Here is a 13,417-nt window from a genome sequence, read left to right as displayed (position 1 = left end):
GGATCAACTAGCACACAATCACACACAAAGCTAATAGAGAATGAAAAAAACATGAGAATTTAACGAAGTTTGACTATGCCTAATCCTCCAAATAGAAGCAGAGAGTTTTCCACTATTAAAGAGAAGAAGTGTAAAGCGCTAATTGATCCCCAACTACAACTCTTATATAGAGACCTCAAATAGTCCAAACCTATAAAAGAAAGGTTCTTCCAATTCTAAAAGGACAATTTATTTTAGTTTCTCAAATCTATTAGGACAATGAGTTTCCTAATCATACAAGGGAAAACTTCAAGGCAGAATTAAGAAATATTACCCTTGGCTTGAATTCTCTTCATCTACATGAATGTCTCTTTGCCTTGCTCTGAACCCTAAAACGGGATCTACTGAGTACTGCACACACCAATCAAATCTAGGCAATGCGTAAACTTGTTTACCGAGACTACCTTTGTCATCATATCCTCCAAAATATCATGTGTAGACAGTTTCTTCACATCAACTACCCCTTTGCAGCCTATTACCTTTTGTTCCTTTGGCAATGAACCAAGTTTCCATGCTTGATGAAGAGAATAACACCAACCCACTAATCAACTTCAAAACTAAAAATAACTTCTTTAACACTATTAGGCTCAAGCTCATCAATTGTCTCTGCAACTGACAATGCAAATTCTACAAGATTTGCATATCCAGGAAGATTCCCATCAAACTACGTTTGCACACCTCTTTGGTCGGTTGATCACTCTCCTCTTCTCTTCGCCTGTTGTAATGTTATATGATTGTTGTTGCATAGGTGAATCAACATTATCTTGATTAAGGTTTTTCACCTCCTTCACTTCTGAACACTGGGCTGTGCTAGTGGAGATTCAATTTCTAGCCCTATGCGGTCAGTGATCTGTTTTTGGTATTACCCTCTCTGTTGACAGTCAGTGAGGCAGATTCATTGAGTGTCATATTCCTACTAATAATTAACACTGTAGCCTTCTAATCTGCGCACTACAACTTGTGACTTTTCACTCTAGTTGCATACCCTAGAAATATGGACGCCCTTGGCTAAGTTTGCCATCCTTTACATGAGCATAAGTAGGACAATCAAATATCCTCAAATTTGAATAATCAGCTGGCCAATTGGATCATATCTCAGAAAGGGTTTTGAATTCAATAGCTATGGATGGAAATCTGTTGATCGAATGACAAACTTTATTGATTGCTTCAGCCAAAAAGTTCTTGCTAACATATGAGTGTGAAATCATGCTTTGTGCCTTGTCACTAAATTTTATGTACATAAGTTCTGCAACAACATTTTTTAGTTCTGTTCCATCAAAATTGGTGTCTCACTATGCCCTCTCTGCTGCATCAATCATTGATGAGTTGCAAATTTAAACCCATTGTCTGTCCGAAGACACTTGACTTTTCTTTCAGTCTTCATCCAGTATTGTCAAAAGCAAAAAGAACAAAAAAATCTTTATGTTTATTGTTGCTTTAAGTGCGAAATGCAAATAAAGTGTGGAATTTAAAGAAATAAGACATAAAGGGAGAACAAAAATACAAACTTGTATATTAATATTCGTCAATCAAAGTCATAATATTTGGCAATACTCTTTGAGGGAACTATGTCTGGAGCTCCCAAGTCTCAATGTATATAATCTAAATTTGTTTTTGGTCTTGTGCTCTGCCTTCTTTTTCAACTTCACTATTGTTTGCTACCAAAACACATAATGCTCACAAAAATCCAACAAAATTCTACTTGCTCAACAAAGACAATTGTTTGTCACTTGTATGACCAAATCGCTAGTGTCACAATTGAGACTGATTCTGATCACTCTTTTCAGAAGGTACAATTTATCAACAACTCTAGCTTGAAGATAATATAATATAGGATGCAATTTACCCTTCGTAAGTACCATGGGCCCTTTACACTTAAAGTGGCTCATTACTTGAGTGAAACTTATACCCTCGATCACCGAAGTCGAAAGAGAACAAAATTTTCTTCATTGGAGGAACACACCAAACTCATTATTTTAATAATTTCATTAATGCACAATGACCTACACCTTTATGAGAAGATTTATTATGAAAAATTCATTATCCTCGTTCTTGTATAGGTCCCAGAACCCTAGTTATTGGAGATTATTTATTCATAACTTTATGCAAAGAATAGGAGAATTGTCTAACTAAATAACACTAAGATAAAGAGAAACATTATGAACCTTGAATTAAAACTCAGTTCTTGCAATTTTAGAGTACATCATTAGTGATCTTAAAATAATTCCATTCACAATTTTAGGAAGAATGATGAAAGAATTGCAAGATTCTACAAGACAATGCTAGTAATAACTCGCCAAAAATAGTTGATGTTAATCCCTAATGATATCATGATAATTAAAACCCTAGAAAAGATCTATTTATAGACCCAGTGAGAAATACATGATAAAAATATTATTGAATTGTGTATCTATATTATTACACGAAGACTATTTATAGAAACTATAATCTAATCATTACCAAGTAGGATACTATTTACTATTCCGATTCCTATTACTACTCCTATTCCTATTTATATTCCTATTCTATGTAGGATTGTGTATACCTATTCCTATTGTAACACTCCCCATCAAGCTAGTGCATACAAGTCATATGTACCTAGCTTGTTACAAATGGAATTAATACGAGGACCCATGAGGGGCTTGGTGCAATATCTTCAACTTGACCTCACATAATTGATAGCCAATCTCAATGGCTTAGTATTCTCATGAAATGTTGGATTTGATGCATAATGCTAGTTAATTTCAATGTACCTGGTCTTCTCATGAAATGTTGAATTTGATACATAATGTCGATGAAACACAGAGTGATAAAATTATAATGTTGCACTTTCCAAATCAAGCTTAAGAAGATTGTTTTAGACCATAGAGTGACTACAAATCAACATACGGCTATCGGATTCCTCATAAGCAATTAAATTAGGCGCTTGCTCCATATAGACTTCTTCCCAAAATCATCATAGATAGAAAAAGAAGGACCTGCTATTTTAGCCACGGGAGAGAAAATATATCTGTAATTCAAGTATTCAACCCAAATATCTGAGTATGCCACTTTAAGATTTGATCTCGAAGTAGTCCAAATATGGGAAATAAAATTTATATGAGTTGGTTCGGAATAATGGCACATTCCTACTGGGAAAGAAAATAATATAGGTAGGGTTGGATTGATGACACAAGCCTACTAAAAAAGAATTATATTGGTAGGGTCAGAATGATGGCCCGACCTACTAGGAAAGAGAATTATATGGGTAGGTTCGGATTGGCTGCACGTAACTATTGAAAAAGAGAAATTATATGTGAAGAATTGGAATGATGACACGACCCTACACTAATCAGATTTGAAGAGTTAACATAAAGACGTAGGGAACTATGCAAATCAAATCTGAGGAGTCACCAAAGATACAGATAGTGTTATGAAACTCAGATATAAGATAGTAGTTTGAAAAAAAGTACTACACAAGTTAAATATGAGAAGTAGTCCATAGAGATGCATGTTGGTACACAAATTTGATATGGGAAAGTAGTCACTAGTAACATGGCATAATGCTACACAAATTTGTTATGAGAAAGTAGTTATCTGAAGAATGACATGGTGCTACACAAAATAGATATTATAAAGTAGTTGCTGGAATGATGGAACGGTACTATATAAATTAGATATGAGAAAATAGACATCGGAAAGATGACACGGTAACACTGACGGATATGGGTTGACACAAAACAATCTTAGAAAGCCAAAAGTTAATGTATGGTGACTTGTCTGATTGTGTTCTCTTCCCCTAAATATGAGGTTCATTCATATGTCCTTAGCATTAATTTTATTAACATAATCAGTGGCCAGACGGGCGACATATATGGGTCATAGCCGCTCACTCGTAGCGGAAGCTCTTTGATTCTCTACCTAGATCGGAGAAGCTTTGATGCCATGTGAGAAATATAGGAGAAATGTATTATTGGAATGTGTATCTACCTTATTATTTATTACAAAGACCCTATTTATAGACACGACAATACAATTCTTTACCAAGTAGGATACTATTTACTATTTTTATTCCAATTACTATTCCTATTCTATAGACCCAAAGTTTGAAACTAATATATTTCAAAAATACCACTACGTCACCCTAATGCCTAGGCGTGGCTCTGCGATGTGACCTCCAATGAACCCTCTGGGGTTTGCGACACACCAGCTATCGTGCGGGCTGCCTAGATTTTCATCCTTATGTATGGTCACAGTCCTGGTGCAAGGCTTATCTCATAGTGCGCACGCCACTCCACGAACCTTTCGTTTTCACTGCCAAATCATGCCATTTTGTCCATATTGCTCCGTTTTTGCTTCTTTTGCTATTTTTGGTCCATTCTTACTGCATTTTGACCTAAAACATGTCTAATAACTCATAGCCTACCCACAACAGTTATACTCAAATACCTTGAATATATTGTAATTGACTCTTAAAACATAACTAAAATATGACACTTCGGTATATGACTACGCCCAAGATCAGTCACCCTTTTCCCTACACTCGTAACAGCTTGGCTTCGTTGCTCTAAATTTCAATCAGGAATTAAACTTTATACTACTGAATTCTTTTTTTCATGTTCTTCCCATACTCTTTAAGTCCTTGCCCTCAATTCTTCTCTCCGGAAAGCTCTTCATCAACTCTTTAATATTTAGTGCATTATTGAAATTATCTAGTGAAATATTTGTTTTTCCCATATAGCAAAGTATCAAAATACAATGCTAAAGACCATAACACGATTTAGGCATGATACTCGCTCCCAATTTTTATATTTACGTGTTTTTAGGTCCATTAAAATTGAATTAAACTCATCAAGGTGATTTATAATTGGTGTACCTCTGTTCATGTGGAGATTGTAGGACTTCTTTTTCAGGTAGATTCGGTTTGTCACTGATTCCTTTGAATATGGATCTTCCAACTACTTGCATGTTGCTGTTGCAAGAGTTTCTTCAGCAATTTCCCCCTAAACACTATTGGTAATGCTCAAAGCCTTCAACTCCTTTATGTCTTTCTTCTCTAACTCTTTCACCTCTTTAGGATAAAAATCTCCTCAATTGCCTTCCATAATCCTTATAACATCAGAGACAATCTTATTCCGATCTTTTACAGACTGAAACTAGATCCCCCATAGTATGTATGTCTCTACTTCAAATTTTGTTGAAGAAGATGAAGACATCTTAACCATTGATTATGTATTTTTGTAGTAGGTAAATAAGTTACAAACAGCATTGTTGATTGTTGGTATGCAGATTGTGAGATAAGGAGAGGAAAATTGATGCCTCCTGCTGCTGCTGGTTCAGAAAAAAGGATTAAGAAAATCAAAGCTGCTTCAGAAAAAGTTGGTGCCTGGATCAAAGAGGATGAAATCATAATCTTAAAGGGACTCATAAAGTTGAAAACTGAAAAAGGGAAAATTAGTTTAGATTATGTTCAACTTTATGATTCCATTAAACAATCTCTTGCTCACAAATCAGCCACACCACTTCATTTGCAAAAAAAAAAAAAGTATCTTAGGGAGAAATACAAGAACAATTTAAAGAAGAGCATGACTCTGCCCACATGAGGAAGAGTTGTTCTACTGAAGTGACAAAATTTGGGGCAAGGACGATCAGCAAATCATGAACTAACAACTTACTATTTCTTCTTCCAGTTTGTATCATCAACAATTTACAATTTCTTTTCCGGAAGAATCTGATACATAGGGCTAGTGTTAACAACTCTGAGCAGGAATCAGACTAATCCACTGCAAGTAGCTCTCCAACAATTCGAGTTAGTTTCTCAAAGTTTGAGTACTAGGAAGAGTTATGCCAACCAAATACTCCAGGCGCCGATGACCCCAAAAAGGTAGTATATATATAATCCTTTTCATTTTTCTTTTCTACTAATGTGATTGTTTTCTAGTTTGTTTTCAAAATTAATTGCTGTCAACCAATTATATAACTTGTGGCAACACATTTTGCGCATCTCAAGGCATTTATACAGATTTTAACGCTTCTCATGTTATTAAATTCCTTGAACTTCACTGTCTATGCAATTTTATGATTCATATTTTGCTATGCTCAACTTATTTGTCTTACCAATAACTTTTATACGAGGAGGGAGTTTCTGAACTAGAGGAACAAAAGATAGCAAGGAGCTATTTCTGAAAATTTTTATTGTTTTTCAAAGATGTTCTAAATGTGTTATTTAATCATTTAAATTATTATTTTTCTTTTAATTTTCTGACGAAAAGTGTTCAAGCTACGCCGTTAACTATAAAATAGACCATTCAAGAAAGTTCTTTAGCTATTAGAAAAGTGTAGTGGTGAAATAGCTGCGAGTAGGTCTATAGTCTTCTCCGTGTCCCCTGTAGGCAGTGGTGAATCTAGTGTGTATATATATATATATCTTCTGCCCACAGGGAATGAGAACGAGTACACTTCTATAGAACTATTTTGTCTTTTGCATTGAATAAGATTACTGCTTTACGAGAATTTTCTATTTTGCTTCTTATTTTCTTTCTTTTTCTTTATTTGTTATTGAATCTTTATTCCATATGAGTTCCTTTTTTTTTTTTTACCAATTCTTTCTTCTGTTTTTAAGTCCATAGAGTCTATTGAGTTTTTGCTTTGAGCATCTAAATATTTCACTATCTTTGTGATATATATATATATATATATATATATATATATATATATATATTCTGCCCACAGAGAATGAGAACGAGTACAGTCTGCTACACTTCTCTAGAACTATTTTTTCTTTTGCATTGAATAAGATTACAGCTTTACGAGAATTTTCTATTTTGCTTCTTATTTTCTTTCTTTTTCTTTATTTGTTGTTGAATCTTTATTCCGTATGAGTTCCTTTTTTTTTTTTTTTACCAATTCTTTCTTCTGTTTTTAAGTCCATAGAGTCTATTGAGTTTTTGCTTTGAGCATCTAAATATTTCACTATCTTTGTGATATATACAAATAATTGCTGAAATGCTCTTTTTAAAAACTTTGTAATGATTCCAGCAATTAAACATTTCTCTCCTCTCGTTATTTCTACACGGAATATGTTTATTTTAATAATTTTTAGAAATCATAGTATAAATTATTATTTTTAAAAAAATTAATTTAAATATTTTTTTCAAAATTTATGGTCTTTGTATGGTCAACTTTAACCAAAAATAACTTTTCAAAATATTTGTTAAAGAAATTGTGATGTGACTTGTGCAATATAGTCAATCTAGACTATTAGGGTCTCTTCATATTCTTCTATTAAAAAAAAAAGTGACATAATCTCAAATTTTTCTATTTATATTGTATAGAAACTATTTTGTGCTTAATACAAAATATCTATCAAAATGCAAAACTAAGTTTTTAGAGATTGTAGGCTATACTTTTGATTTTAGAAATAAATGGAAACATCAACACTACCAGACCAGAAATTCACTATCAACTTGGATAAGTTTCCAAGATTTAATTTGGAAAAAGCCGTGTGCAACCACGGCTTTTTCATGATGGCTCCTAACCAGTGGGATCCATCTACTAAAATATTTTCCCGTCCTCTACGATTAGATAATTCCATCAGATCGACTCTCACTTTCATTTCACAGCCTCCGGGAGAGGATCATCTTGTCATTACAGTTTATGGTGCAATAATTCTTTCCTCTAAGGATGAGGGAGCCATTCAGGTATCCGATGATTTATTTTTTATGTACTAGTTTTTATATACGTGCGTGTTTCATTTGAATTTTTATAGATAACGTAAACTATTTGAACATATATCAATTTAAAAGTATCTCAATTCTTAAAATTAGCTTATCAATTAAGAAATTGAAATCTAAATAAAAAATGATATAATATTAAAAGAAAAGTAAATATAAATTGTAAACAAATAAGACATCGAGCATAATCATGCATGAATAATCATTAACTAAAGTTACAAAATCTCAATAGGAAGAATGGGTTACTCCATCAATAACCATCAATTTTTTGTACGTCTCTAAAATTCATATTGATAAAAGAAGTAAAATAATGTATATTATGATAGGAAGTAAGATGATATAATATGAATTAGAAAAAAATGATATCCTGCACGATGAAAATAATAGAAGAAATTTAACTCGTCAATTCAGAAATTAAAATTTAAATAAAAAAATAAGATTAGAATAGAAACAAACACAAGAATAAAACAATATGACAATTTGGCAAAATACAATTATACAAATACAAGATTCTAAATAAATTCAAGAATTCATAAAACATCACACCAGTTGAAAAAAATTAGTCATCTAAAGTGATAGTAATGAAAGTAGGATACAAAATATCATTATTAAAATCTTAAATAATATTATTATTTTTAAACAAAAACAAAAAAAATAAAATTATACTTGAAAATTGTCAAAATGGTCTTATCAAAAGGAAGCAATTGGTGGGCAAAAGATATTCCTCCATGAGTTAGAGATTTAATTGGAATTATTAGGGGTGTAAAATCAAATTAATACAAATGCAAAAAGAAAAAGCAATTCAACACTAAGAATGACAATAATATTGAAAATTTGTTTTTTAGTTTTACATCGATTTAGACAATTAAAATACATGATTTAATTTTACTTTCTTTTAATATTTCTTCATGGAACTACTACTTACTAACTTATTTTATCATGATCTAGTACTTTAAATTATGATCAATTTCATTATGACTTATTAATTTAAAATATTTGTTTTATGGGATTTTATTATTATTTTTTTGTTGGATATTTTAGTGTCATTAATCATATCATATTTTTTGTTATTTTCTTGAGAAATAACTTATAGATAGTTGCATTTTGGTAGGATTAAAGAAATATTTGAAATACAAGTAAATTATATGTTTGTATGAATACTTTATTGAAAAAATTCGAAGTTGAAAAATCTGAGTTTTATTGGTTTGGTTGTTTATAAATTCAAAAATTTGACACAAATGGTTTGGTTTGATATTTGAAAAATCCGAATCAACTTGGTCACGTACACCCTAAGAATTATAAAAGGAGACAATAATTGTACCTCTACAATTGATTTTGAGACTGAAAAGATGATTAATGTTATAACTAGTGGTGGCAAATGAGCGGGTTAGGTCAAATATGGGCGGGTTGAAAATGGGTAAGCATAAAATGGACAATCATTCAACCCGTCCATATTTGATATGGATAAAAATTGATTGGGTAATAAATGAGTTGCGTAATATAATAGTTTACCCATATTTTTATGAATAAATAATACTTTAATTAAAAATTCAATATGAAGAAAATATTTTAGTCTTTTCTTAGATGAAATATGTTGAAAATATTGCATTTAGTTTTGTTGTATTATTAAAAAAAATTAAAAATAACTTCAAGGTTTTGGGTGGGGGGGGGGGGGGGGGGGGATGGTATGGATGATAAAAATAAATTTTTGAAGTTGAATATATTTTTTCAAAACAAACTTAAATTTTTTTTTTGGGGGGGGGGGGGAGGGGGGGGGGTGAGGGGGCTGGTACAGGGGAGGGGGGGAAGCGGGGAGGCAGGGGTCGAGGGGAGGCGTGAAAAAATGAAATTTTGAAGTTCAAAATATTTTTTAAAAATAAACTTTAAATATATATTGGGGTTGGGGAGGTTCGGGGGAGGGGTTTAAATATTAATAGGGACCCATATATGAAAGCTTTGAAAAATCGCTTCTAAAATTTGGCAACAGGCAATTTTTTAAAAATTAAAAAAAAAACTTGCAATATTCATATATGACTTGTACCCGTAAAATACTCATATTTTAATGGGTAAAATATGGGTATGAGCCCAAATATTATCCATATTTAAAGTCACCATATTTCATGGGCTATTTGGGTGGGTCAGTTAAAAGTGGACTTAAACTGTCAGCACTAGTCCTAACTCATAAATGAGTATAATTAATAATTAAAAGAGAAGATTAAAAGACCGTGACCCAGTAGTTTGGGCTTGTAAATGTTGGATGTCTCAAGTTTGAAACCTCTTGCCAACGAAAGTATGGGGCTTGACTTCTAGATTGAACTCGTCGCACCGGGCTTGCCTAGTGCGGGTTACCTCTCTTATTGATTTGCGTGTTATTGCATACGAGCGTGGGTTTTACCCTGTGCGCACCTGAAGGGCAGCAACTACGGATTTTCCTTGTTATCAAAAAAGAGAAGATGAAAAGTTGAAGAATTTGTATATGAAGATTTAATACAATAATCATGATCTTAGACACGGGAGAGGGAGGGTTGATTTTTTATCTAATATAATTTAATTTTAATCACAGTAATTATAGATAGAGAATAAAACATTAATCAAATTATTTAGATATTTTAATTAGGAATTGACCTAAGAAAATGTAAAATTTTAATTAAAATGATACAATTTAATATTTAAATTAAATAATTAAATGTTTTATAACATTTTAATTTATAGTAGGGGTATAACTATAATTCAACTTTAACTTTTTTTTTCCACTTATAATAATATATGATGTATAGTCTCAGGTGAAGAGAATGTTGAGACTCTCAGATAAGGATGAACAAGATGTCACAGATTTTCATAAGCTTCATCCACATGCTGAGGCCAAAGGATTTGGTCGGTTGTTTCGATCACCAACTTTATTTGAAGATGTGGCCAAGTCTCTTCTTCTTCGATTTTGTCCGTAAGTTAATCATATATTATACAAGCAATTTGTAAAACTCAAACTTTGAAGTAAACTAAGAAATATAGATTAAATTAATCAGGTGGAAGACATCTTTGGATCTTGCAAAGGCTCTTTGTGATATACAATTGAAAAAAGTCAGAATGTCAAAAAGAAATAAAGAAAATATTGGAGACTTCCCGAGTCCGAGAGAATTAGCAAGTTTTAGAGAGAAGGAGCTAAAAGACAAAGGTTTTGGATATAGAGCAAGGGACTTGATTAAGTTGGCTAAACAAGTTGTTGATGAAAAAATTAATTTAGATGGTGTTGATGAAGGGTTCTACTCCAACTTGAAAATAAATGGTGCTGGTCCTTTTACCATTAATACTATCATGATGTGTATTGGACACTATCATCATATTCCAATTGATACTGAAACGTTGCGTCATATGAAAGAGGTAACAAACTTGTTGTTCTACATATCATAAAAAATAACTAACATTATACATTAATTATTTGCTAGTGGAGGTAATAGTATTTCTTAAGTCCTCTTGTATATATTAATATTTACTTGTCATGATTTTAGTTTCATGGATTTAATATGGGAAAGCGTAAAAATGGATCAATTAGTGTGGAAACCAAAGCGAAGATACAAGAATCTTACAAGATTTATCATCCATTTGAGTCTTTGGCTTTTTGGTAAGTTACGTTGACGATACCTCGATTATTTTTATTGATTAGTATGTAATCATACACCTGATTTGTTGGTCTTTAGGTTTGAACTTGTCAACACTTATGAAACAAAACTTGGCAAGACATTAGGTGAGTTATTACCATCAGAATATCATCATGCCACCGGAAGCAAGAAATATTAAGGGTACGTAACACTATTAATGTGTGTCCACTCTTTTTTTAGCAATTCCAAATTGATTTAGCAGTAATTAGCCTAGATATTAATCATTTCGAAGGAAAAATGAGGTAAAAATATTTTATAGGTTTTCAATTATAAAAGAGGGACAACTGGATCCTATTATTTTTTCTCTACTTTTTTATCTTTAATATTAGTAAAAAGAACTCAACTAATAACATTTTCGTTGTTGTTTGGACAACTAGAAAAATTGTTTGGATTATTATTGAAGTTGTTAAATGACTAAAGAAGTCATTGTTGAACTACATTGTAAAAGTTAAATATTTGAAACTATTGAGAAAATAATTTTAACCTAATTAATATTATCTCACTTCGACCCAAATTTTAAAATTTAAATGACTCCTACCTAATTGTAACTAGTTTGTCCCTTTTAATAGTGTGGTTCTATATGTTTATTGGTCTTAATTAACTTTTTCTATGACTTTGAACAGATGTGATGTGATGTGTGATGGATATGATATTGGATTGAAAGAAAGAAAAAACTTTCCCTTCTTTTCTCTTCTTTATTTTGGTTTAATCCATGACCAATGGATATTAACTAATATTAGATTTTGAAACTGATGATCATTTATATATAGATCTGATAATTAACTTCCGTTTTGTTTTTGTGCGGACTTCACTATATCACATGATTTCAACTTGAATCCATGTTTCTGTCTGTTTAAAAGTCTTGCAACAAATTATTTTTTAGTGATCAATAGAAAAAAGATAAAGGGTCGGGGGGGGGGGGGGTATGGTTAGGCGCCCCATACGTAGATCTAGCTAACTTGACTTGAGTCACAAGATAAAAGTATACTTACTTTGTTTTCGTTATAATTCAAAATAATATGTACCATATAATTTTTAAAAGAAAATTTTGCAAAATCGAACAAAATCGCAAAGCAAGTCAAATTGAGAAAAAGAAAAGGACTACCATGATTTGCTTTGATGTTGAAAAAAAATTCGACTATATTTGGGTTGGTTTGATTTTCACTAAAAAAAATTAACCCGAGACCAAATAAACTCAATATGATACATATAATTTAAAATTTATTTTGTACATAAAAATTTTTACTTAAATATAATTTGTAAATATTTTTCGTACTTTCCATAATTTTCATCTAATATATTTCAAGTTTGAAACTTTGAATTTTGAATGGTTTCATATAGATTATTGTCCACGAATGTTGGTAATTATAATAAAACTTAAAGCAAAATCAAATTAATACCAATGTAACAAGAAAATCTATTTGACGCTAAGGATGACAATAATATTAAATATTTGTTCTTAATTATTATATGGTTTCGACAATTAAAATACGTAATCTAATTTTAATTTTCTTTAATATTCATGTAACTAATATTCTTATTTTAGCATAATTTTAGATTTTTAAATTATGACAATTTTCATTATGACTTGTTAATTTGCAATATTTATTTTATGAGATTTCATTATTATTATTATTATTATTATTATTATTATATTAAAAGTGTTATTAATCATATCACTGTTTGCGTTATATTCTTAAGAAACACCTTAGTTTTATTTTGGTAGGATTGAAGAAATATTTGAAGTACAAGTAAATTATATGTTTGTATAAATACTTTAGCCAAAAAACTTGAAAATTCAAAAAACCCAAAAAAATCCGTGGTTGAAAAATTCAAAATTTATTGATTTGGTTTGCTTATAGATTTAAATATTCACACAAATTATTTGGTTTGATATTTGAAAAATTCAACCCGACCATATACTCCTCTATTTGCAGCTAAAAGTATCTCCTTTAAAAAGATTTTAAAGGGACATTTGAGTCTTTAATATGCTAATGCAAGCATAAAAAT

The 13,417-nt window shown here is 31.2% G+C and overlaps 1 protein-coding gene across 11 annotated transcripts in view; it reads left to right on the top strand.

Annotated features, from left to right (window-relative positions):
- Nucleotides 1–12,194, top strand: part of LOC101254250 (uncharacterized) — a 37,354-nt gene extending 25,160 nt beyond the window's left edge. For 5 of the 11 annotated variants that reach the window (XM_069293224.1, XM_069293218.1, XM_069293217.1 and 2 more), the window contains 7 exons: nt 5,308–5,902; nt 7,641–7,718; nt 10,529–10,692; nt 10,775–11,129; nt 11,258–11,370; nt 11,447–11,548; nt 12,031–12,194. In XM_069293224.1, the coding sequence (XP_069149325.1) occupies nt 10,544–10,692; nt 10,775–11,129; nt 11,258–11,370; nt 11,447–11,546 (717 nt within the window). In that variant the 5' untranslated portion in view covers nt 5,308–5,902; nt 7,641–7,718; nt 10,529–10,543 and the 3' untranslated portion in view covers nt 11,547–11,548; nt 12,031–12,194. Of the gene's footprint in view, nt 1–4,910; nt 5,035–5,307; nt 5,903–7,640; nt 7,719–10,528; nt 10,693–10,774; nt 11,130–11,257; nt 11,371–11,446; nt 11,549–12,030 lie in introns of those variants that run through there. The other 6 variants (XM_069293222.1, XM_069293223.1, XM_069293219.1 and 3 more) reach the window with 4 other exon arrangements.
- The last annotated feature ends 1,223 nt before the right edge of the window (nt 12,195–13,417 follow it).

Source organism: Solanum lycopersicum, chromosome 2 (assembly GCF_036512215.1).
Source record: "Solanum lycopersicum chromosome 2, SLM_r2.1".
NCBI classification, from domain to species: Eukaryota; Viridiplantae; Streptophyta; class Magnoliopsida; order Solanales; family Solanaceae; genus Solanum; species Solanum lycopersicum.
This window is presented reverse-complemented; position numbering and strand designations above follow the sequence as displayed.